Source organism: Salminus brasiliensis, chromosome 10, assembly GCF_030463535.1.
Source record: "Salminus brasiliensis chromosome 10, fSalBra1.hap2, whole genome shotgun sequence".
Taxonomy (NCBI): domain Eukaryota; kingdom Metazoa; phylum Chordata; class Actinopteri; order Characiformes; family Bryconidae; genus Salminus; species Salminus brasiliensis.
The window spans coordinates 37,397,078-37,423,219 of record NC_132887.1 but is presented as its reverse complement, the minus strand read 5'-3'; the positions used below and the strand labels follow the sequence as shown (position 1 = coordinate 37,423,219).

Here is a 26,142-nt window from a genome sequence, read left to right as displayed (position 1 = left end):
AAGTAAAATTCAAATGAGCACTTTTTGTGTTCAGGTTTTATTGGCTATTGATGAGATCCTACTGTTCAGATCGACTTGCTAGATTACAATAAAAAAAAAATGTCTGATGTGCTGCAACTGGTCTGAACCCGACCAGGAGGCCAAAAATCAGAGTCTGCGCCCCTCACACACTACTCGACTCTCTCGCCGACTAGAGCCAACCACCATAGACTGAGAATCTGGGCTAGAATCGGGTAGTGTAACCCCAGCTTGACCACACTGCTCGTTTCTATGAGACGTGGTCATAAAAACTAAGTGTTCAATAAAAACAACAAAAATCCAGAAGCTAGACTGAAGACATTTATTCGGTTCTAGATCATTCACAATGGTTCTATGAGCAAATATAAACAAGAAGCAACCTTCACACAGCGCAGACTGGAGAAGTGTAGAGCACGACAGAAATGGCTGGAATGCCACCTTTCCAACCCTCCTTATCCCAGCTCCACGTTCAGCTCTCAGTCAGACTCCTCGTTTCACAGGGAGCCTTGTGGCCAGTCACGCGGTCATGGGGTTTGGGCTTTGATGTTGAGATGTATGTTTAAAGCAAATTCACCAGACTGTCCTTTTGACCCCGGCCCACACGGAGCGCTTCATGCCCTGAGCGGCCTGCACGTCGGCCCAGTGCAGACGCGCGTTGGACACCTCGTCCTCCGGTTCCGGCTCCTCCCGGGCCCCCAGCTGTGGCTTGGCCACGACGATGGGCAGCGGGCCTCGCTCCTCGCGGAACTCCACCACATTCAGCTGCTTCCTATCGGCCAAGGACTGATGAGTCTCCTACGGATCGGAAAAGAATAAGGGGTCAGACATTAACTACATGTTATACATTACCAACCCCAAGAGCACTGCACCAGCTGTTAAGCATGGTGGTGGTAGTAGGACACTACTAAATTGCTATTGTAAATTGCTATTGTTTGGGAGAAAAAAAGAAAGAAATATAATATAAATATAATATATATATATATATATATTTTCACAGCAAGTCACTTTTAACGGAAGGTAAACAGCTGTCCAAGGCTTGGGTGGTTTAATGGTAAGGCCGTATACCATGATATTTCAAACTTATGAAATGTCGATATGCTGTAGGAGCTCACTGAAAACAGACGTTGCAGGTTTAGCATTGATGAGTTCCTTTCAAAAAAGGCAGAGCAAGCAAACCTGGATGAGCCAGTCTACTATATGAGCCTGAAAACAGTGCAAAACATAGCTTAGCATCAGTTAGCTGGAACACGGCCTGTGTCGTGGTGTGTAGTCTGCTAACTAACCTAGCTAAGCCTCGACAGCCAGCCGGTCGGCTACAAGACCAAACACAGCAGAATTGTTCTAGTTACTACCAACACCAGACGCTCGACTGTGTTTATGGTCAACACTTGTGTTGGTAGCTCAGCAGTTAGTCAACAGCATCTGCACTGGGCCGTCTGATACTCGGCGGAGCTGTAGCTGTAGCTGTACCCAAGGCCCAAAACCTCTATAAATTCTGCTTTCTGTCCTTTCAGAAGTCGCTCTTCCGAGGTCATCAGTAGTGACCAGTCGCTCGGGTCATCAGGTGTTCATACGCAGGGTTTTCTGTCCGCCAGACTTGAATTTGAGACAGTTATGCTGCTAACTAAGCAAACGCTAACCAGCTTCTCACCGATCTGTGCAGAGTAAAGTCGTCCTTGAGCCCGGCCCACTCCAAATCAGCACCCGGCACAGATGGGATTCTTACCCAAATTCTGCAGGCTCAGGTCTGCTCCCCCCCGCCCCCCCCAGAGTGCACACGGCTCCATACTTTCAAAAAGTCAAGGTTAAGGAGATTTCAGCACAGCAGCTCCTCTGCCATGAAGCCGTCCGTTTAACGACACATCAGCCGGGTTGTTAACACCTCGTTTCTCATAGACAATTATGCAAATGATCCAGGCTAACAAGAATGCAACAATGAGGCTGATTGACAATGACTCTACACCACGCTCTGCTCTCTACCTCCTGCTTTTGCATATTCATGCACACCACAATCCAATCACGCTAAACGGCCATTTGGCCCGTCTCCTCGTTCCGGCTTCATAATGTCACGGAGAATAAATGTAATTTGCCTAAACGTGCGGCACAGAGCTAAGGCTTTTAGGTAAAGGCGGCAAGAACGGAGAATGAGACGGAGCTTTAGGTGGGCTTGAAATTGTGGTCTGTACTCAAATATAGCCGGACTAACTTTGGTCCAAACCCGTCCTGAACAGGTCAGGTCCACACCAGCCCTGGTCAGGACCCACCAAAAGTGCTCCAAGAAGGGTAATGGGTACGTAAAGCTTATTGACGTGATCCACTGACGAGGTCTTGTGGGGTCCACGCCTCGAATGGTCAGATCTGTTGTGGTGGGACCAGAAGGACCTACGTAATATTAGACAGTACTACTGAAAAAAGGTAAAGGTAAAGGTGCACATATTTGTCACTGTACACTGTACAGCGAAATGGGTCCTCCGCATTTAACCCATCTGTGGTAGTGAACACACACAGACACACACTAGTGCACTAGGGGCAGTGAGTACACACACCCAGAGCGGTGGGCAGCCAACTCCAGCCCCCGGGGAGCAGAGAGGGCAAAGGGCCCTCTCTGATGCCTCTGATGGGGACCAAACCTAATGGTCTCTGAGCACCACTCCTCACCTCTTCTACTGAGAACTGAACCCCAAAAAGCGCTGGATGTGACCAACACTATAAATTAGGCTTATTGATCATGATGAAGGTTGTGAGTTCAATACCCGACTCCAATAAGCTGCCAGGATTCCCCTTTTAGCTCAGTGGTGCCGTAGCAGGGTCAGATTTAGTCACTTCAGTGAACTTCAAGTTACATAGTGGAAAAGCTCCATGGGGGCAGCCGTAACCTAATGGCGAGAGAAGTCGGCTTGGGACTGGAAGGTTGTCAGTTCAATCCCCTGGATCAGCGGACAGTGGAGACAGGGGGAAGGAAGGGACAGTGCCTTTTCCGCCCTCAACAGCCAACCTTGAGCATGGCACCTAGCCCACAATTGCTTCCCGGGCCTTTCCGGATAGCTGCCCACTCCTCCGGGTACGTATTCGTGCACTGCCCCTATTCACTATGCCCTAAAAACGTACCCTATCATCACTATGCCCTACATGCTATGCCCCATTACGCATGTAAGCTAGGGTAAATGCAGGCCAAAGCCTGCTGCTGCTGAACTGACGTGTGAAAACTGAACCCGACCCAAGCCTGACGAATATTTCAGAAACTCCACCTCAGAGCTCGGTCTCATCAGACTTGGACAATTACTTTAAGCTCTGGGCTGAGTTGAGGACGACTACAGGACAGAGGGAGGCCACTTCTCGGGAGAGGAGGCTGAGCGAAAGACACCAGACAGAAGAGAGGAGCCAAAAGACAGCGGCCAGGTTGCCGAATTTTGTCGGCCATTGCGAGAGCCGATAATGAGATCCTAGGAGATTACACTGTGGGCAATCTCCAGCATGCAATCTCAACTCAACAGTGGTATTTAGCTTTGGATGGATTCCTTGAAAACTTGGATCCTGTTTGGCTGAAAAGAAGGCAAATTGATTTTTCATGTTAATGGCAGCCAGTTTAGAATTGCGAAACTGGTTGAAATCCCGAACACAAAGCATGCTGGGTTTCGTCCAGCAAGACAACACGTACTGTGGTCATACTATTACCAGCATAACATTAACACTACCAGCCACACTAATATTGTGTAGGCACCGCCCCTCCCCCACCGGTGCCACCTTAAGAGCTCTGCCGCGTTGAGGCATGGCCTCCACAAGACCTCTGAAGGCGTCCTGTGGTGTCTGGCATCAAGCCGTTAGCAGCAGATCCTTTAAGTCCTGTAAGTTGTGTGGCGGGGTCTCCACGGATCACATCGACGAGCCTTGATGGTGCCAATGACTCGGTCATCGGTTCACCGGTTTGGTCTCGTTAGAGCGTTAAACCAGAAACACTCAACGGTAGTGTGCTATTAACTATTCTCAGAGCAATACCGAATGGAATGTTCTGGGACAGATCTGCTCTATGATTGGTGTGGTGTGTTTGTTGGACTGTGTGTGGACCACCGCGACGCCTTCTCAGTGAAGAACTAGTCGAGAACATGTGGGTCTCCATGGTGGTGGAGCAACATCTGACCTGCTTGGCCAGTCCCTGGAACAGAGCTCTGGTGATGTTGAGCATGTTGACCGACCCCTCCACTTTGGCGTACAAGTCCTTAATGCCAATCAGCCTGCAGATGGTAATCACAGCCCTGTGGCAGTGCAGACCATAACCTAGAGAGAGAGAGGGGTACAGGATTGTACAACAGTTAGGACAAAGTTTAGTATTATTTATTTGATTTAAATATATGAAGTTTGTGGTGAGGAAGCAGGAAAGACTTTCTTCTGGTGACCTTTCCATAGGTGCGCTAAGTAACTATCGCTGCACAGTAGAACTGCTAAATCTTCCTGAAGGTCTGTTGCAGTTACACCCCTCTAGCCCACGCCTGGCATTAAGCAGGGGGCCAATAGGTTCATGTTTATCTGCTCTAGGAAGTCCTAGAAATTCTGTTGGCATAGAGGGCCTAGGCAAGCTTTGCACATAAGGAGCTGAATGCGTTGTTCACTAGAATGGGGTGTCCACAAACATTTGTCCGTATACTGTACATCAGGATAACTAAGCCTCCATGGTTCTGATGGTCAAACAGGCCGTGGGGTACAAAGACTAAGGAGGTCGGAAATAGGACAATCTGTTGGTACGGGATGGATCATTTACCTTGATTTTGCTTCTTCATTCGTATTGTGGTCTTTTTGAAGGTGGAGGTGAGGTCGTGGTATACTAGAGGCGGGACAAAGACGAGACACAAATCACAAGTGTTAAAAGAGTACAGCTTTTTCTTTTTAATTATTATTATTATTATTATTTTTTTTTAACACAACAGCAGTCAACACAATCAAGTGCCCGGATACACACGGGAAAAGGCTCAAGTCCTAAAGTGCATACAAATCAGGCAAACAGCAAATTACTAAGCAGTGAAATGCTCGAATTTTTCGGCAGGGCTGCGCTGTGAAGAAGACGCATCAATTGAACACGGCCACAGCCAGAAAACACAATGTACAAATCTGCTATCCAACCCCCCTGTGCGCATATAACGACGAAGGGAATTTCATTCCTTCCGCTCATCTCCCATCTCTCGTCACTCCATCACACAGGAGCTCTTACTCTCTCCCAGAGATTACTTCTGTATTTTCCAGCAACGGCCGCATATTTCAGCACCGGCATCACAATCTGATCATATCCTGAAACTAAGAGTTTGGTGTTTCTGTTAGGTTTCTGTTCCCCAAAAAGGACAAACACAGAGCAGAACTGTGTTCAGCTATGCATTTGACCAGTTCCATAGATACCAGTGCAGTTAACAAAAGCTGGCATGGCCCGACAAAAGCATACACTAAAAAAAAAAAAGTATTGGGACGCCTGCTCATTTACTGTTCTTCCAAAATCAAGAAAAGTATCCTACTTTTGTTGGAGCAGCAGCGAGGATCTCATCACATTCAACAGCAAAAGCATTAGTGAGGTCAGGATGTTGGATGACCCCCACCCCACCTCATCCACCAACTCCCCAACTCATCCCAAAAGTACTGGATCAGACACCAACCATCATTCCAGAGAACACAGTTCTTGTACTGCTCCACAGCTCAATGCTGGGTGGGCTTCACACCTCTCGCCTAGCACTCGCCTGGCATTAGGCAGCATGGTGTCAACCTGCTTTCAATCTGCTTTGATTGCATCCAATCTGGATGCAATCAAATCCTTACAGCAATGCTACTCTAAAAATCTAGTAGAAAGCCTTCTTTCCAGGGAAGTAGAGACAGCTACACCTACAAAAGCAGGATCAACTCCCTTGATTTCAGAGGAAACAACGAATGTGCAGGCGTCCCAATACTTTTTTTTTTCCCCACAGTGTTTATTTCCTATTGAAAATTGCTAATTGAGTAAAAAGTACCAAGTATTCAATTTCAGCAATTAAGTAATTAAGTACTCATTTTTTATATTGCTGAAGTAGAATCACTTAAATCAGCGTACGAAGCTTCCACTACTTGTTAACTACATTAGCCTCATAAGGAAGCAACGCTCTTAGCGGCTACAGGCTAGAGGCTAACACACACCGGCCTCCATCGGAGACAGTGATCCTGGTCAATGCCTTACAATTAACTGCCGAGACGTGGCTAAAAATGTCCACCATGAGTCAAAAAAGTCTCAATCTAAACTTTATGAGAAACAAACCCAGGCTAAGGGTCTGCTTTTACCTCAGCTAGCGGTGCTAGCCCAGTCACATCGCATTTCACCTCACAGCTTTGCTTTTAGCTTGAAAACCGTGAGTTTATGAGGCGTTGCTCGCCGAAACCAAGCGATAAATTCACGAAATGGCTTTAAATCTGGATGTACGAAGGGAAAATGAACGTAAGCCTCTAGTTCATCTTGTTTTTTATGGATTTGTGCTGATAGAGAGGCATGGAGCTACGCCTCGGGCGTGTGTTAGCATGTAGCTGCCGGCTGCTGCTGCCGTTCTGTGCTCAGAGGTTCTAGATAAGAAGCCTGAACCAAAAGATCCAACACGGGTTCTACACGGCCCTCAGAGGGAGAACGGAGTACAGATAGTACTTATGGTTCTTGAGCGCAAGAACGTGCGACGCGGCAAAGAAGCTAATCTGGCTCGTTCTTGATCTAACGCTCCACAAAACGGTGGACTCCTCAATGACCGGTAACACACTCCTTCCTCAGCCTGGGCCACAGAACCACTTCTCTTTATTGCGATCGGCCTCACACACACACACACAAACACACACACACACACAACCCCCCCTGCAGAGAGTGTGTGTATTATCTGCGTCTAAGAAAGCGAGAGTGTGCATTACAGATATCTACACACATGCAGTGTTTGTGCTGTAGTCTGTGTGTAACAGCTTCAGGGCAAACAGGGAGTCAGTTACTGACACAGAGTACACACACACACACACACACACACACACACACACACACACACACACACACACACACTCATCAGTGGGGTAGTGTTGTGTGCGTGTCATTGCTTTGGGGGAAACAAGGCAACCAGTAACTCAGAAGTCATCAACGCCCAAGCACACACACACACACACACACACACACACACACACACACGATTACTTACTGGTGTGGTTGTTGTATCTCTCGATGTAATGGAGATAGTGGATTGCCCTGTTCTTCGCCTGAAATCCAAACATTTCAACAATTTTTCTTGTGTTTACAGAAAAATGAAACATTCATACAATATTTAAAACCTTATTTATCACCTTTAAACATTATGCTGATGTTGGTCTTTGGCCCATTTGCAGGTTAATGCACCTTTTTTTTTATTATTAATTTCTTTTAATCAGAGACGGTGAGTACTGACAACTAGACACCCATGCAGCACCATACTGAAGAGATGTGATGAGAGAGAGAGAGAGAGAGAGAGAGAGAGAGAGAGGGCCATCTACCCACCCAGAGCAAGCAAGGCCAGTTGCACTCACTCAGGCTCCGGCTGCTGATGGTCAGCACTGTTTACAGAGGTTTTTCGGGGGGGGGGATCAGAGGATCGCTGGTTCGAATCCCGGTCATGCTGCTAGCCATCAGCAGCCGAGGCCCACAAGAGAGCGCAATTGGCCTTGCTCTCTCCAGGGTGGGTAGATGGCGCTCTCTCACTCCAGCCATCACTGGCGTCTGCAGGCTGGTGCGTCGAGGCCGGGTATGTGGCGCTGCTCTCTAGGTGCATTGGTTGGCTGGTGATGCTGCACCGTCAGCAGTGTTTTTGGTACAACCAGGAAATGGGTGTGGTTTATCAGAAATGAACTATATATTATATATAAAGAAGTGCAGAGCAATCAAGCCTAGCTGGAGATTTAGACAATACATCCACAACAGCCTCGATCTTGGAACTAGATGGGTTGGAACTTCAGGCACTGTTGTACTTCGCTTGCCGTGTCAACCCCACCTACAGAACCTGAGTGTGTGTATGATCATAGAGGGATACGCACCTTCCTCAGGGCTGTTGTTCTGTCTGCCGCTTTCCCTAAAGCGAATCCTGAGGGCGTAGGAGAGCATGGCAAACACAAACGCACAGTCATTAACACCATCAGTCACACACTTTCTCAGCCTGAGCTGAACACTGAATGCTTACGGGCAGTAAATCACAGCCTAATAATAACTAATAAGCTGTTAATAAGTAATAACCTGTACATGTTCAGTTTGTTTGCCCCCTTTATCTTCATGCAGTATGCTATATATATATATATCATTGCCACTCTCTATTTTGCAGATTTTCACTTTTGGATTTGAATATGGCTGTTATTCTTTACATAGTCCAGAAAGTTCATGGAGAACGGACTAATGGAAAAGCTCCAAAAAATAGATGCAGAGTCAAATATTTTAACACTGACTTGAAGACTCTTCAAAGCATCATTCGAGCAATGTCATTACAGTCGCACCAAAACCTTGTATCTGCCAAAAAAAAAAAAAAAAAAAAAAAAAAGCGCTGATGATGCAAAAACTCAAAAATCTCCAAAACAGCAAGTTTTACAGGAGAAGGGAAAAAAAAACTCATTAACTTTTAAACAGCAACTTTAAAGTTGTAAAAGTTGCTGTTTTGGAGATACAAGGTTTTGCGACTGTGATGACATAGCTCGAATGATGCTTTGAAGGGTCTGCTAGTATAACATGATGTAGCCAGCTGGTCCCAATGTTTTGGCTCATTGGTGTACAGTGAGTACAGTGGCTGAAAGGCGGGTCTCAAACCACCTCCTGAAGTGGTCTGAGCGACCCAATGCAAATCTGAGCTTTTGGTGCGTCAAGCTGGAACTCAGAGTGTGTGTGTGTGTGTGTGTGTGTGAGACTTGTTCTCATTCACCTGCAGCTCCGTTCCCATTGCCCACGGCTACGAGGCAGCTGATTGATCTCTTCCTGCCTTCTTTGGCAGTCATGTTGAACACAGTCTTCACCTGTCAATCAAAGCGAGGTAAATAAACACGTAAACATAAGCAGGTCATTGTTAACCTCAGCCCAAAAGGATCACAGAGGGCCTGTAGGTGCCATTTGCCTCCAGCAGGGGGCAGTAGGACCCCACAGAAAAAGGACTGCCGCATGCTGCTTAAGCAGTGCAGCTTTCGTACTGCAGACACACACACACACACACACACACACACACACACACACACACACACACACACACACACACAAACACAGCGGGCCTCCGCAGCCACAGTATTAAGCGGTCTTGATTTCACTGCAGCACAGCAGAACAGACCCCCATACACCCCCCCCCCCCCAAACTCTCCCGATGCACTGGAGCTGTAGATTTCGCTACATTAGCTTGATATTATCTAGCATCGGAATGCTAATGACCCTCTGAGGTCCACTTTAGTAGCCACGTCTGCTGCATAGGCAGCAATGCAGAGCCAAAGCCACTAGATGACTATAGCATGCACTGCCAGTGCGAGAGAGAGAGAGAGAGAGAGAGAGAGAGAGAGAGAGAGAGAGACGGACGTAAATCAATGGTAGAGAGTCTGTTCCCATACATTATTAAACACCAGCATGAGTGAGTGATACCAAGACCCTCACACTGGGCACTTCAGGTTATCGTGAAAGGAAAACTACCTGCAGAGGAAAGCCTGTACACTCTAAAATACAGAGGGGAGGAGGAGGAGTTAGCCTGGGAGAGCGCGAGAGCGAGCGCGAGAGAAACAGAGCGAAGAAAGAGAACACAGAACAAATGCAGAAAGAAAGAAATGTGGCCTGAAACGATAAAGCAAGAGAGCAGGTCAGAGAGGGGGGGGGGGGGGGGGGGCAGGAGAAATAGCTAGAGAACGAGCGAGAAAGACATAGGCAGAGAGTGAGAGGCTGTGAGAAATGGACAGAGAGCAGAGAGAGAGAGAGAGAGGGAGCAAGAGCGAGCAAGCGAGATTAGAGAACAGTGAAAGAGCGTGAGAGCAAGTTAGAGGGACAGAGAAGGAGAGATATAGAGAAAGTACGAGAGCAAGAGAGAGTGAGAAAGAAAGATGTAGCCAGAGAGAGAGAAAGAAAGAGAGAGAAAGAAAGAAAGGAGAGAGAGAAAGAGAAAGAAAGGAGAGAGAGAGAGAAACAAAGAGAGAGAGAGAGAGAGAGAGAGAGAGAAAGAAAGAGATAGAGAGAGAGAGAGAGAGAGAGAGAGAGAAAGAAAGAGAGAAAGAGAAACAATGAGAGAGAGACCATGAGCCACTGAGAGAAACTGTGAGTGCTAGAGAGAGTAGAGAGAGATAGAGAGCTAGATCAGTTGAGAGCGCAAGAGTGAATGTGCGAGAGAGAGAGAGAGAGAGAAAGAGAGAGAGTGTGAGAGAGAGAGAGAGAGAGAGAGAGAGAGAGAGAGAGAGTGTGTGTGTGTGAGTAAGGGGATAGAAAAGAAAGAAGAAAGAACAAGAGCGAGAGCAGAAAGGAGGGAAGGGGGAGAGGGCAGACTGAGTGAGAGCAGAAAGAAATAGAGAAAGAAAAGAGAGAGAGAGAGAGAGAGAGAGAGAGAGGAAAAAAGGAGACACGAGGCGCGAGTGCATGCGATGGAGTGGAGTAAAAAGCGAGGGATGAAAGAGACGGAAACGGATGGAGAGATTTTTTTTTGGGGGGGGGGGGGTGTTATGTAAGATTTAGAGGGAGGAGAGTTGGTGCTGGAGGGTGTCGGTGACCACATGTCGGGTTCAGACACCACCAGTAGCAAAGGCTGCCGACCCCAGCATGTGTGCGTGTAACTGCAAATTCCATCATTCCAGGCCTGACCGGCAGAACATCTCCAAAGGCTCTGAGCTACGTGATCGTTCACCCACACCACACTCAAGGTCACTCTCTCCGTTACCCCCCCGTCTCTACACCCTTCCCACCCTTCCCCGTTCACTCTCCCCTCCTGTCTCTCTGAGACTTGTTAGCCTCTGTGTCAGGAGGTGACCGAGGCTTCGTGTCTCTTCCCCTTGTGATGTCAGTCACCCTGATGTTACATCCTCCCGCCCTCAGCAAGGACAATGCGCTTAGCTCCCATATGACCTCAGCCATCAGTGAGGGACAGCAGAGCTTCACAAACTTTTCTGCAGAGTTACGAGGACCGGTCCAGCTAAAAATCCCGGCCTAAGCGTAGATGTGGGTATTAGTACCAATCGCAAAAAGGAGGTGGCAGAAGGAACAAACAAGTGAGAGATAAGTACCAACAACCGATATGGGGAGGTCTCCGAAGAAATAATGTCTGGATTACGACCAATTACCGAAACGGGGAGGTCTCAAGAAATAACGTGGGGATTAGGAGTAACTGCTGGAAGGGGGAGGGTCTCCGAAAAACAGGGTGGGGATGAGGATCTATCAGCAGTAAGGGGAGGTCTCAGAACAAATGATGTAGAGATTAGGACCAATCACCGGAAGGGGGAGGTCTCAGAAGATATAGTGTGGGGATGAGGACCAATCGTCAGTAACTCCTTATGAGAAACTGGTTCTCATCCCCACACTATTTCTTCCGAGACCTCCTCCTTCCAGTGATTTGGTTCTACTCCCTCATAATAAATAATGTGGGGATAAGCACCAATCACCGGAAGGGGGAGGTCTCAGAACAAATGATGTAGGGATTAGGACCAATCGGCAGTAAGGGAAGGTCTCAAAACAAATGATGTGGGGATTAGGACCAATCACCGGAAGGGGGAGGTCTCCGAACAAATGATGTAGAGATTAGGACCAATCGGCAGTAAGGGAAGGTCTCAAAACAAATGATGTGGGGATTAGGACCAATCACCGGAAGGGGAGGCATCCGAAAAAATGATGGGAGGAGTAGGACCAATCACAGAAGGGGAAACTCTTGACCTCAACCCCACTGAAGACCTTCAGGATGACCTAGAATACCTGACCTTACAAACGCCCTTTTGACTGAATGGTCACAGTCCGACATCGTGTGGAAAGCCTTCTCAGAAGAGGGAAGACCGTTCCAGCCACAACAGAGGGGTCAAAGGCATGTCTAAAGGCCCTGGTTCTGGAATGTGATGACCGACAAGCTCATAGCAACACACTGATACTCACATGCAAGTCATCACCATGGACAGTTCCTCGTAAAGTTTGTAAGGAAACGTGGCTGGAGTAAATAATACAAATAATAATAATAATAATAATAATAAAATTGTCGACTCCCACTTGCAGACTGCGGGTGCGACACCGGCACGAAGCGGCCATCTGTTCAGACTGGCGTTACGAAATACACAAGCTCACCAGAAGACGCCAACACTCTCAGATAAGCCCTTATTTCCTTGCTAACTAGATTTCAAACAAACATAAAACATCTGCTTATTAGTGGCGTGGTGGCTTGGCTGTATTATTAGCCAATCACAGCGTTCGTTAGGCTAACGTGTAATTATCTTCGGAATACATGGGAATGATGGCAATTCGCCTCCTTCCTAAAGGCGAAAGAGCCTCTGAAAGCGCTTGTGTATGCGGGATTAAACATTCCACAGTAGGCCTGTTATTATGCAGCGCAAGGTAAGATTTTGCACTTCCAGGGTTAGGGTGGTGGTGGTGGTGCTGGACAGCCGGTCCGTTCCTGCCTTGATCAATCCTTGCATTAATATCGGCTCACCCTTCATTCATCCTAATCAACGGTGGTCTGCGATTACGGAATCTACGAGCGAAACCATTACCGGAAAGTTCGGCGCAGATTTCCATTTAGAGAACGAGCCGATTCCACAAGCAGGGAGGGAGGGACGGGCGAACGGAGGGAGGGAAGGAAGGAAGATAGAGAGAGTCAACTTGCCTGGTAATTAAGTTGGCCAAGTCGTTAAGCTGCTTTCATGTTTTATTGCTGTTGCCGTAGCCGTTTCCATCTTAACTGCCGAGGCTCACACAGAGGAAGACAATAACACAGATATGCTGCTTCCGCTCAGCTCACTTCACTTCACCCCCCAACACACACAAATCTACACACACACACACACACACACACACACTAAACAAACAGCATGCCGACAAATGCAGAAAAGCAGGGCACGAGCATTTGAAAAGAGAATGCCTGCGACAGCAAAACCAGAAATCTAATTGCGGAGGCTAATTAAGCAAACAAAAAGCTATCAGGAAGAGTTCCCAAGGAGAAAGAGAGAAGGGGAAGGATGGGGGGAGTGTTTGGGGGGGGGGGGGTGGGGGGGGGGGTGTACAGGGAGACATTATTTGGAGCTAAAAGTGGATCTGAAAGCATCTGCGTGACTGGAAAACCGTAGAGCTGTATAACGGAAGCGCACATTTCTACTGTGCAGCGTTGTAGAGGAGATTCAAGCAAGGCTGATGGTCTCTGTACACAAGCAGCCCACACATCTCTGTGGTCTCCCCACGATTTAGGACTGTCCGAGTCGCAAGAAACGGCAGCACTTCTTCAACCACAGATTGCACAGCAGAATGACGGAATTCAACATCTGTTTTGGGAGTAGGGGGCAGCCTCCTCCGTGCCTGAAAAGTATTTGGGGGGGGCCAGAGGACCTTTCAGTCCCAAGCCAGGTTTCTCTTGCCTTCAGACCACAGCTAGGCCCAAAAGTACACACCTCCATGCAAACACCCAGTAGGCCCATGCAAACACCCAGTCGGCCCATTCGAACACCCAGTAGGCCCATTCGAACAACCAGCAGGCCCATTCGAACAACCAGCAGGGCGATGCAAAACACCAGTAGGCCGGATCAAAAACACCAGTAGGCCGGATCAAAAACACCAGTAGGCCGGATCAAAAACACCAGTAGGCCAATGCAAAACACCAGTAGGCCGATTCAAACACCTAGTAGGCCAATGCAAAACACCAGTAGGCCCATATGAACAACCAGTAGGCCCATTTGAACAACCAGTAGGCCCATTTGAACAACCAGTAGGCCCATTCAAACAACCAGTAGGCCCATTCAAACAACCAGTAGGACAATGCGAACACCAGTAGGCCCATTCAAACAACCAGTAGGACAATGCGAACACCAGTAGGCCCATTCAAACAACCAGTAGGACAATGCGAACACCAGTAGGCCCATTCAAACAACCAGTAGGACAATGCGAACACCAGTAGGCCCATTCAAACAACCAGTAGGCCAATGCCAACACCAGTAGGCCAATGAGAACACCAGTAGGCCAACATTGTTTGACCTAATAACCTTCCCAACCTCCTACCCGAAAGCATCCGCATCCAAATGTGGTCAGAATCCACAGAGAACATGCTTCCCAACCCCAACCCCAAGATCTGAATTGGTGCCATGCTTTCCGGTAGTGGTTTCGTGCCCAAATTCCAGAGCCGAACTTAATGCTAGAACGGACGCGGCTGTATAACCCCACCCTGGCAAGAATCTTCCCTATCCAAGTGCTAAATCTACCTTGCGTGGTAATAACAGGCCTGCCGTGGAGTGTTTCATCTCACACGCCAAGCACTTAGAGCCTCTTTCGCCCAAGGATGGGGTGAAGTGCGACTATTCCCTTTTATTCAAAAGATAATTACATGTTAGGCTAACAAATGTTGTGATTGGGTAATAATACGGCCTAGCCGCTTGTTTATCCAGCCACATCCTAGCACCAGCAGCGAGCAGCACCTGCCCTGCACACTGTAACAGCACTGAGAGTTCAGAGCAGGATATGTAGCTTTGTTTAAGGCTTGAGGCCAATAAATCTGAAGTAAAATCAATGTAAATGTTAACCTCTAATCATCTGTTTTTAATTTGTTTATCGAATTGTAGACTATTTCTACCGATTTGGTGTTTCTAATTAACCCCTCCCTCTAGGCACTAGCAATGAACCTGGCACTGGGAGGGTAAGGTAAGCCCCTGCCTCTTATTCCATAGACTTATTCCATAGCTTTCCCACTGGTTAGGACTTCAGGCGCAGAACCGAAGGCCATACAGGCCATCGTAACCACAAGCATAATTGGGAAGTGCTGGTGGAATCAACCAATCCCATTTTTGAGTACCAGTGGGTGGCACCAATTTCATGAAAAGGAAAGTCTAGCTACCTACCTACAACACTACACTACACATACTGTACATCCATATCGCTGCTGTCCAGTGAAAACCATGGAGATACATGTTTTTCATTGGACAGCGATGACACAAAACTACATACAGCCTCGAAGGAGAATGCTAACTGGCTGAAAGCTAACAGATGCCTGCCCTGGCTAGCATCCAGCCGAGTGAGCCGGGAGACGACTGACCATCCCACCCACCCAGAGAGCAAGGAAGCAAGGCCAGTCCGGCTCTCTGGGCCTCCCGTTCATGGATGGCTGTGGCATCACCGGAGATGAAAGCATACATTCCACCGATGCAAGACCCAACGCTTAGACTGTTGTGCCACCTCTATTGCCAAATTTTATTTTTTCGAAAATCAGCAAAAAATATGGCTAATAAAAGGATATTTATTACTGTAATTAGCGCTTAATAGCTTAATACTGGCCCACACGTGTAAACCCCCCCCCTTGTTCGGTGTTATGGTGCCTCTTTCCATCTATCAGGCTTTCTGTCAAGCTCCAGCTCACTCTCTTCTTTAGCACAAGCACTTGTTTCACTTCCATTCACGCTCTCTCTCTCTTACTCTACCACCCTCTCTCTGGACCTGTCTCAGGCTTGGCAGCAAAGCCATGTCCTTGGGGGAGCGTCCGCAGCTTCCAGGAAACTTTTGATTTAATTAACGGGCCTTTATAAGTGGATGGGATCACTTAACCTCAGTCGTAAGCAGCACTTTCTGTCATTTACTACAAGCATACGTGTGTGTGTGTGTGTGTGTCGGTATGTGTGTAATACTACGCTGTATTATCTACAGTGAATGATACTAATAAAGCTGCCACTTCAAATGATACCGGGTCTGAAACCAACACTCACAAAATTGATACCCTCCCCCTTTGCTTCTGAACAGCGAGACCCCCACAGTTCATTGTGTCTCAAAGGCAGCTGACACCTTAATTGCCCCCTCCCTGACTCCTGCTCATCTGTCCACTCTTCAGAGTCTCGCTAATGCGCAGAGGCTCATCCCTCACTGGGCGAAGGGGCTGTCAAGTTGGATTCTTTCGCGGTTGCCAAAAGGCACTGACGACATCAGTCAATGAGCCAGGGGGGAAAGGGAGAGCGTGAGGGAGCGCGAGAGTGGAAAGTGAGGCGGCGAATGACTATTATTACAGCCCCTTAAAGAACTCGCTCAACTTTTGTTGGTTCACTTGCCTCCTCCGTTAGCGTAACTCCTGGCTGGACGAGTCGCTAAAAATTGCTTTGGCTAGTGAAACCAGCAATTCCTCTGCCAGACAGCGCTTTATGGAAATCGAAAGGAGGCGAGAAAGTGGAAAGATGAAGCTTGTGAAACAAGGGAAGAATAATTAATTAATTAAATAAATAAATAAAGGGGGGGGGGGGGGGGTAATCAAGTGAGGATAAAAGAGCAATACAAAGGATACAGGCTTGAATCCTAGCTAGTTGTTGCACATTTAAACATGGTCAGGCTGGTTAACGATTTCATTAAATGAAGCTTCAGGTGGTTTTCCGTTGCGTTCAAGAACATGGCTCCCTATCGGCAAGCTATACGATTCGTTTTCGTAAAGAATACTGTCAGAAAAGGAGCCATCAAAGACTCTAAGAGCTCAAGAACAACAAGTAAGGAAGGTTGACACATGAAACGCAACGAAAATCCGAAGCGAACAGGTAGGGTAATCCTCGAAACTCAAGCTAAGAACCGAAATACTCCTCAAGCTCAAGCTAACGTGAGCCCACATATGAAGCTCAATTTAAAGCAACACTACAGAAACTCCCTCTACAGACAGGACGTGCAAGTCACACTTTGAGCCACCCTTCCAGAACATGTTTTTCTGGACAAGCTGAGAGATACGGAAGCGTCACTGAAAAGCGTACGTGTTCTCCTGTCCGCTTTATCAAATTTACACAATGCAGCATACCGGCAACTACGCTATTCTCCACATCGCAAGTCAGTGGAGCATCACAATGACTCTGAAGCTAGTATTTTAAGGTTAAAATGCTACGTGGAGTTGCTTTATCGAGTAAAGCATAAGCTACTATGTGAAACACAGCACTCTCATCACCCGACACTATTCTCATCGTCTGAGCAGAAGAGACATCGGCCTCCAGTGTAGTACGGCCGGCTCTTACATTAGGATTAGCTTAATGGCACATCTGGAAATGAAGCGTTACTGCATTCAACATGAAACGTTTCATATTCCCAAGGCTGTTTCTGAATAAATATTACCCTCTGTTCATCACTACTTCATTGTGCTGCTTAATCTACATCAACTTAATTACTTAGGCTTCACTGACCCAAGCTTCGGAAGACTCGTGCTAAGAAGTAGACTCCCGTTTAATTCCAGTCTGGGCGTTCAGTGTCAAGCTTCTGCCAGATTTGTTCACATGGGACAACGGGAGTCACGCTAGTGTTGCGGGAACCTTGCAACTGGGTTGGTAAAGTGTTTCTACTGCACCATGCCCTCACACTGCCTCTCCTCTGAGAGTTCAGCCCGAGGTGCAGAAACTTTGATCTAGCTGCTGCAGCTGGGACGAACACACTTATACTCTCGCTCTCACACACACAGTAAAATACATACACACACTTGCACATCAAACCAGGCGCTTCTTCCTGGAACCAAATATTTGGAGGTTCTGGAAACCTTCAAAGTTATCGGTGTAATAAGCTTGCAGGTGTTAGGAAAGAGACACACACACACACACACACACACACACACACACACACACACACACTAGACACAGCAACAAATGAGTGCATGCAAATTTCACTGACACTGCTTTCTTTTTATTGGGTCCCTATTGTAACCCCTTCAAGTAGTATAGCACATTTTATGCAAATGACATGCATATGAGGTCAAATCGGGGCCGCCCCTGCCCCCACTAGATTCCCTGGGTTTGGCTTTCCACAAGAAAAAAATTCTGGTATTCGTGGGAGCGGACGATGGAGAGAAGCTAGTTTCAACAAGCGCTAGCTTTTAGCCTAGCACGGACCCTCATTTGCTCCCCAAGGCTTTAGCTTTGTCGCGTGCAGAGTTTGAGCTTCTCTCCTGCAGACACTGGCACAGTAAAAGCCACGGGGGTCACAGGGCCTGGTTTCTACAGGATCAACACTGCTATATTCTCCTGAAGTGGTTGTGGTGTTTAGCTGTTTCGGCAGCTTGGAGAGCTTTTGAGAGTGGGCGTGGCTTATGTAAATTGTGGGGGTGTCAAGACTGTGATGCAACAGTTTGGGGGTTTTGGAATTGGCCTGTTTACCAGCTGTGTTTTTTTTGTTGTTGTGGGTTTTTTTTTTTAGTTCTGCTGGATGTTCTTTTACAGGAACAGCAAAGTTTGAGGTTGTCCATGTACCGGACCTTAGATAAACACAGTTCTGCGTTCTACGGTACCTTTAAAGAGGAACTGGTGTATTGCAGCTTGTTTCCACGCACCAAAATGCAGCTAAATGCAACTGTGATGAAGGAGGGGCTGTGAGAAGGACGTGGATGTCTGGGCGCTCACCTGAAGAACACGGGAGTCGAAGTCCTCATACTTTTCTGAAAAGGAGAAAACATCAGAAACATCAGAACACATTTCTACGTTTGTCTAATTAGTTCTACACAACAACAAATAATCATCACCATGGACACAGACATCCCGGGATCATTGTCCGCACAAAACAGACAGATTGTGAATCTTGCTGCCGTAAGATCAGGCCTGGACTAAAGGCTCCGCTGTTGCCGCGGTAACTCATGGCAGGTGTTTGACTCCGGATGGGATAAGACAGGAACATTTCCCGGATTTAAGTAGGAGAGCGCCTCTGCGGCGACCCGGGGGCGAGGACGGGTTAGGGCCGGTCTTTGAGTGATTTAGGATCCGATCTGCAGAGCTGCCGAGCAATCCATCACCATGACGACCAGATGCCTGGCCTGCTGCTGCCGGCCAATCGGGAAGCGGGGAATCTAATCGTCACAGACCCGTGGAGCGCAGCGGAAGAAAGAGATAAACAGCCGGTCCTGCGACCGCATATTAAAGGAAGATTGGTGTGTGTGTGTGTGTGTGTGTGTGCGCAGAACTAAGACAGCGACTGTGAAGTGTTTAGCAGCTTTGATGCACGTATAGAGAGAGAGCGAGAGAGAGACACACCTCCATTAGGGCCTGGGTCTGGGGGTCCCAGGCTGATCCCACCCCAGGAGTTGCCTGTCCAGCCCCTCTCCCTCGTTTTTTTCATCTTCCTCTTCTTGTCCCACTCGTCCCTCGACCGCACAAGCTCTGCCCTCATCTCCTGCTGCTCCTGCTCTCCACGCTTAGAGAAAGGCCGGAAGACCCCATCCCTCACAATCGGAATATTCAGCCCAGGCCACAGATAACCACCAATACCTGAAAAAAGGCAGGGGAAACATGTTAGCACATGCGCAGGTCAGCGCTGCATTTAGGAAGCTAACATTGCTAACACCCAAATCGTCTCTGGAAATACAGGCCACGGTGATGGGGAAGTCCTAACTAGTGGGTGGGAGCTGGAAGTGAATAAACAGGGCAGAAGAAAAAAAAAGAAAAAGAATATAAATTCTTAATTGTATATTTTAATAAATGTATGAAATCTTTTATTTTCAAATTTATTCACAAAAATATGAAAAATATTCATATTCATTTTAGATTTTTTTTAAAGACTGGGATGATTTTGTAAACGCTTTAAGATGCTGTTTGATTTTTGCATTTGATATTCACCTTTGACGTCCTCATACATCATTGGTGGTCCTTTATATTCCAAATACGGTCATAAATTAAGACCATAAGTGAGCTCTGTTCTGATTGGCCGTCCAGTATTGCGTCATTGTGCTGAAAGTATTAGGACGCCTCATCTCTCTTATAGTTTTGTCCAAAATTAAGGGTATTAAAAGTTGTTTGTCCTGCTTTTGTTGGAGGCATCAATTTCTACTGTCCAGGGAAAAAGGCTTTCTACTAGATTCTGGAGAATTGCTATGGGGATTTGATTGCATTCAGTGCCAAGGGCATTTTGATTACATTGGATGGAGCACCATCACCATCATCATTCCAGAGAACACAGGTCTTCCACTGCTCCACAGCTCAATGCTGCTGGGGGGGCAATGGTCCTCTAAAAGATGGATTGGATGATCGATCTGCTGTATTTGTACCACAGGGTGGAAAGGCTCTGGATTTTGGGGGTGAATGAACACGTCTGGAGTCGTTTTGGAAGAGGGAACGGTTTCTAGAGGTCCTGAATAGAAAAGGAGAAGGAGAAGAGTTCGAGAGGTGGACTGAGGGGTGATCGCACCTTCTCCCAGCAGCTGGCCACGGTTGAGGTCCTTCTTCAGCTTGCGCTTGGTTCGTTTCCCTCTGCCCTTTCTGGCACCGCTGCCGGTGTCGGCGACCACGCCACACCACAGCTCGTCAGCGGTCACTGTAAAACATAGAAATATGCAGTCGGTTACACAAGGGGGTTCATGGGGCCTTCATGACAAGTTCATTAAACGACCGGCTTCAAAAGAATCGTCACTTTTATTCCAAAGTGGTCTTAAATTATAATCATTTGAAAGTCATTCAGAGTGAGTTTGGGTGAAATACTAATACTCAGTTCCAGAGAAACTTGCCGAGTACAACTGAGAACAGCGGTGGTGAACAGAACCAGACGCGTCTCTGAAAGCTCCCTCACAGGTACTTATTACACAACAAATGGCTTTGTAATTTTGGCCTAAAACACAGATTTCAATCTGACCAGGCAACTGAATCCAATGACCTGCTTGATCTGCACCAGCACCATTCATTTTTGATCAGTATTTTCCAGCATTATTTTCGACTCAATATGTCCAACGTTCCCGTACGCTGCTGATTACACGACTCAGCGCAAGGTAAAGCACCACACAAAGGCACTGAACGTCCATCAACGATCATTAAAAAGGTAAAGTAGCCTAAAACCAAGCAGAACTACAGCCATCAGATCTAGCTGCATAGGAACTCAATTCTTAGGGGGCCAAAAGTAACTGGACACACAGACAATTATAAAATAAACTGCACACAATAAACTATCCATAAGGTGGAGGTTAGGCGCTTCTTCTGCAAACCTTCCGATCCACCTTAAAAGGAGCAGTAGTTACATTATAAAATCTGCACCAGCACCAGAATGGAACTACTGGAGCCTTTTAAGGTGGAACAGAAAGAAGCTTGCCCCCCTTCCCCACCTCCACCATAGTCATCATCTAGCCCTTCACCAATAGCCAGATATATAGATCTAAAAAAAGTATGTGGACACTACATAGTATATATAAATCACCACCAGCATGTCAGGATCACTGCTGTGCTGACAAAGGACCACCACTACTGATTAGTGGTTTGGTGGTCCCTTGTTATTCATGGACAGGATGGAGAAAGGCTGGTAAACTGTGCATCACCAGTGTGCATCAACATGTGCAGCTATAACGGAAGATGTTTCTGATAAAATGGCCAGTGAGTATCATAATTGTTCATAATCTGTTTCTATCCGTTCTAACATACACAAACACACACACACACACTTCCACTGCAGCCTAGTCCTGTATGTGTGTGTTCAGATTAAAAACAGTGCATTTACTCTCAGAATGGTTCAGTTTGTTATTGCCATAGGCCCCTGCCCCCCACCACCACCCCTATCACCCTTAACCCTACCCCATCACCCCTACCACCCCTTAGCCCTACCCTTAACCCTACGCCTACCCCACCACCCCTACCACCACAGTCCCCTTGCTGGAGAGGAATGTTTGTGTGTGTGTGTGTGTGTGTGTGTGTGTGTGTGTGTGTGTTGTGGGATGTTGGGAGTTGTTTGATGTTGTTCTGATTTAATTAGAACTTAATTAAAAGAGACGGAAGGGCCTGGCAGGCCTAATGAAGCATCAGATCCCAACAAAAGCAGTAAAAAGAAATATCATAATTCTATCTGACAGCGCCGGCATCCCAAACACTGCGCTCACAGACACACAACATCATCCACTCCCCAAGCACTTTATTAGGAACACTGCACTCGTACTGGTAGTGGTAGTGCCTCTCTCCCCTCCCAAAAGAGCCTCAATTCTTCACATTACGGATTCCACAAGATGCTGGAAACATTCCTTTGAGGTTCTGCACCACGTTGACCTGATCACATCAGGAAATATATAATATATAATAGGAAATATATATATATATAAATATAAAAGTATGTGGACACTACATAGTGTATATATAAATCACCACCAGCATGTCAGAGTCACTGCTGTGCTGACAATGGACCACCGCTACTGGTTATTCATGGACAGTATGGGGAAGGCTGGTAAACTGTGCATCACCAGATGAGCTACAGTCTGTAAAAGGTGTTTCTGATAAAATGGCCAGGAATCTTCCGTCCCATTGGATGCAGATCTGGTAACTGGTAAGGCCACTGAACTCTTGTTCATGAAACCAGTCTGAGATGACGTCGGCTTTGTGGACGTAGCTGGTAGAAGATGACAGACTGTGGTCCTAAAGGAATGGGTATGGTCAGCAACAGTACTCACACAGGCATAATCGATCAGTATTGACGGGGTCCAAAGCGTGCCCAGAAAACCTTCCCCACACCATTACATCACCTCCATTAGCCTGGACTGTCAATACAAGACAAGTTGGGTCCATGGAGTCTTGGGTCAATGCTGTTGGTGCCAAATTCTGACTCAGGGAGATTCAGTAGTCCAGTGAACCTGTGCTGAGCCACTGTAGCCTCAGCTTTCTGGTCTTGGCTGACAGAAGCAGAGCCTGACGGGGTCTTCTGGCTGCTGTCGTTGCCCATCTGCCCACATCCGAACATCCGTCCTCAGACTCATACGCATCGAACCATGTTCTGAGCATCTAGAGCTGATGTGGAGCACCGGATTCCGATTATAGGCATTTGCACATGTCACATACTAGCTTACATAACTCCTACTGTCAAGGAATCGAACCCTAGCCTGCCATGAGGAAGGTCCTGGTGTCACCCACTACGTTCTTCCCAATACGTTAACCTTTTGAACTCTGGGGTTCCTATTCTGTTATGAATCCTGCTATTAATGCAGAAACTACTGGGTTGCACTATAGCACTGTTTTGTGGAGTCCCGCAGGGTTCTATTTTAGGGCCTTTGCATATGAGGTTCAATATGAGAGTAATGTAGTTAGAACTGAATTCATTGAGCGTTATGAGGGTGAAGAACTGAAGTGTAGGCCTCTGTACAGGGTTTAAAGGTCAAAGGAAGAAAATAATTGGACGCCACTAAGATTAAATCTGGGTCTTTAACACATCCAAACATTCGTCCTCAGACTCATACGCATCGAACCATGTTCTGAGCATCTAGAGCTGATGTGGAGCACCGGATTCTGATCATAGGCATTTAAGGTAGTAAGACATGTGGGGAGGGGTTCTACGTTTTGAATCACAGTAAAACAGAAATATCAAATGACTGTATTTACAGTGGTCCACCTTAAGTGCAGCAAGTTACAGCAGTTACGGTCTAAACAGTAATATGTATCTAAACACAAGCATCACTTCATTAGCTGCATAGCAAAAATGTTTTTGTTTTTGGGAGGGGGGGGGGGCTACTCGAGCTCAAAAGGCTATTGGGAAGAACCGAGCTCTCAGATGAGGAGCACATCCTTGTATAACTGGCTTAACAAAAGCATCTGCAGCACGACTTCACCACCACCAGCCTGAATATATTATGAACCGAGGCAATCCTCCAAAGACATTATGGCATCACGCTGCAGTGAACGCAAGAGCAGGGCTTTGCAAAACGAGAAGCCTCTACGCTGTTAGCAGCAAAAGCACTTAAACAGAAGGAAGATCCCGTTTTAGAAACGTCACTTCAAGCATAATTCAGCCTCTCGGTGCTGCAGCAGCAGCGGCGGCCATATGCTGCCGGAACCGCACGCGATACTGTGTGTGTGTGTGTGTGTGTGTGTGTGTGTGTGTGTGTGTGTGTGTGTGTCGTTTAGAAAACACTGACATTTCCTTTTTCTCTGTGCAGTTGAACATGGTCTACACCGGAGGTCAGCGTCCAAAGTAAGAGGACAAGCCGCAGCCCCGTCCAAGACACCGGCCCTTTATCTTCTTATATTTAAAGACAATGAATGTAAAAAACATTAAAAAAAAACAAATATAAATAATAATAATAATAATAATTGATATATAACATTATATATATAAAAACATACATATTATATATATTTATAATATTTTATATACAATAATAATAATAATAGTTTTTAAAAATCAGCTATCAGGACAAAACAAGAATGGGGGGTTGAAAAATAGTATAAATATATATATATTTATATAAATATAAAATAAAATTCCACTGAAGAATTAATGTAGACACCAAAACAAGTCCCAAAAACCAAAACATCAGAGCACCCTTGCACAAGTGCACACATCAATAAACAAACAAACAAACAAACTGCAATGGCAATAAAGATTAAATATAAGAGATATTGAACAAATGAACAATTTCTGGTAATCAAGATGAAATTTCCACTTGTATAAAAAAACAAAGACTTAATTACGCTGTTTGTACTGAAAGTGCAGTTGATCATTTTTTTTTGTTTGTTTTTTTTTTTTTTTATAAATTTTATCCGATTTTACACCCATTTCTCCCCCAAACCCGTACATACTCCCCCCTCCATCGCACACAATTCCCCCGACACCAGTAAGGCCGGACTAACGAAGGCCGCCCCCACTCCGACACAATGCAGCCGCCAAGCCGCTCATGTTTCGAACTGCCGCCACTGATGCAACATCACCGTGCAACCAACGCGCCTGGAGGAAGCGCCGCGAACCCGGCTCCCACGCACCAGCCTGCAGACGTCAGACATATTGCCCAGCTCTACTGTACATTACTATATAATAGTAGGACAAGGAATTACTGGCAGCAAATTGGAGTAGATAGTAGAACCCTGTACACTTCCTAACTCACCATGTGGCTTTTTCAGCAGCTACATCATCAATAAGTACAAGCCAAGCAGTTTCACTGGAGGCCATAACACTACCTCCACCATGTTTAACAAATGAGGTCTGATGGCTTGGATCATGAGCAGCTCATGAGCAGATTCAGTGAGTTTTCTGGGATAGTACTCCAGGTCTAGAAACCTGATTGTTTGGGATATGTGTGGACAGGGGATATGTGTAGACTAGACCCCATATGATGCAGGCTTGAGCCAAATGGAAAAAGTCCATGCTGTTGCTAAGTATGCATCACTTAGCAACGCTTAACTGGCTGTTTATTGGGTGAAGAGAACTGTTCCCTCTCAGTAACTCTAACCGATCCAGTGGGAGCTGCTTACGTTTGTTGAAGAAGCTGGACGAGCGGGCCTGCTGCCATGGAGCTGGGGCGGCAGCAGCTGGACCATAAAGGGGCAGCCTAGTCTGGGTCAAGGGAGAGAAGAGGGCAGCACCTCTCAGTGCCCGAAACGTCCCAACAGCTGTGGAAAGAGAGCCAGAAAAAGGCGTCAGCGTCAAAAAATATGCAACGAGATCTTCTAGAATCTACATACAGAAAGTGCATATTGTCGTTGCCGAGCAAAAACCTCGTATCCTCGTAACCTCGCTTCATCAAAATATTTGGACACAACATAAAGTACACCTGCCAGAATTATATTATGTGAAAAAGCGGGTTTGGGCCTGGAAAGGTGACGATCTGACCCCCTGGACTGGCAGGAAGTAGGGATTCAGAGGTGCCCTTGACCAAGGAACCGAGCCCCCAACTGCACTGAAGGCTGAGATGGATGCCCACTAGCCCTGTTCACTAGTGAGAGAGAGAGAAAGTGTGTGTGTGTGTGTGTGTGTGTGTGTGTGTTCTGCTAGGTGACTGCTATAACGTGTGCTTTCCCTTCCCTTTCAAGTAGCTCAGTGCCCCCTGCGCACTACATAGGGCACCACATAACCCTCACTAAGCTAACGGTTCCTACCCCCAGCCGTCAGGTGGACTATCTGCTCTACACTGACCCTAAAGCCCATTCTGGCCAAACGACTTTATTAGACTTTATTTCTGTCCTGAACGCGACGCTAATGTCAGCCAGTCTGCACATGCGCAGCAGCGCCTCCCTGGACGCTGGCCTCCAGCATTCAGCGCTTTTCAGCTTCTCTGAGTTTTAATGAGACGC

At 46.8% G+C, this 26,142-nt stretch overlaps 1 protein-coding gene across 1 annotated transcript in view; it reads right to left on the bottom strand.

Annotated features, from left to right (window-relative positions):
• Nucleotides 1-326: 326 nt before the first annotated feature.
• mrps5 (mitochondrial ribosomal protein S5) overlaps nt 327-26,142 on the bottom strand; it is a 26,003-nt gene continuing 187 nt past the window's right edge. The window contains exons 2-11 of the mRNA XM_072690548.1: nt 25,324-25,461; nt 20,306-20,431; nt 19,156-19,389; nt 18,532-18,566; nt 8,925-9,015; nt 8,056-8,102; nt 7,191-7,248; nt 4,775-4,837; nt 4,157-4,293; nt 327-813 (exon numbers count right to left, since the gene is read on the bottom strand). Coding sequence (XP_072546649.1) covers nt 589-813; nt 4,157-4,293; nt 4,775-4,837; nt 7,191-7,248; nt 8,056-8,102; nt 8,925-9,015; nt 18,532-18,566; nt 19,156-19,389; nt 20,306-20,431; nt 25,324-25,461 — 1,154 coding nt within the window. The 3' untranslated portion in view covers nt 327-588. The remainder of the gene's footprint in view (nt 814-4,156; nt 4,294-4,774; nt 4,838-7,190; nt 7,249-8,055; nt 8,103-8,924; nt 9,016-18,531; nt 18,567-19,155; nt 19,390-20,305; nt 20,432-25,323; nt 25,462-26,142) is intronic.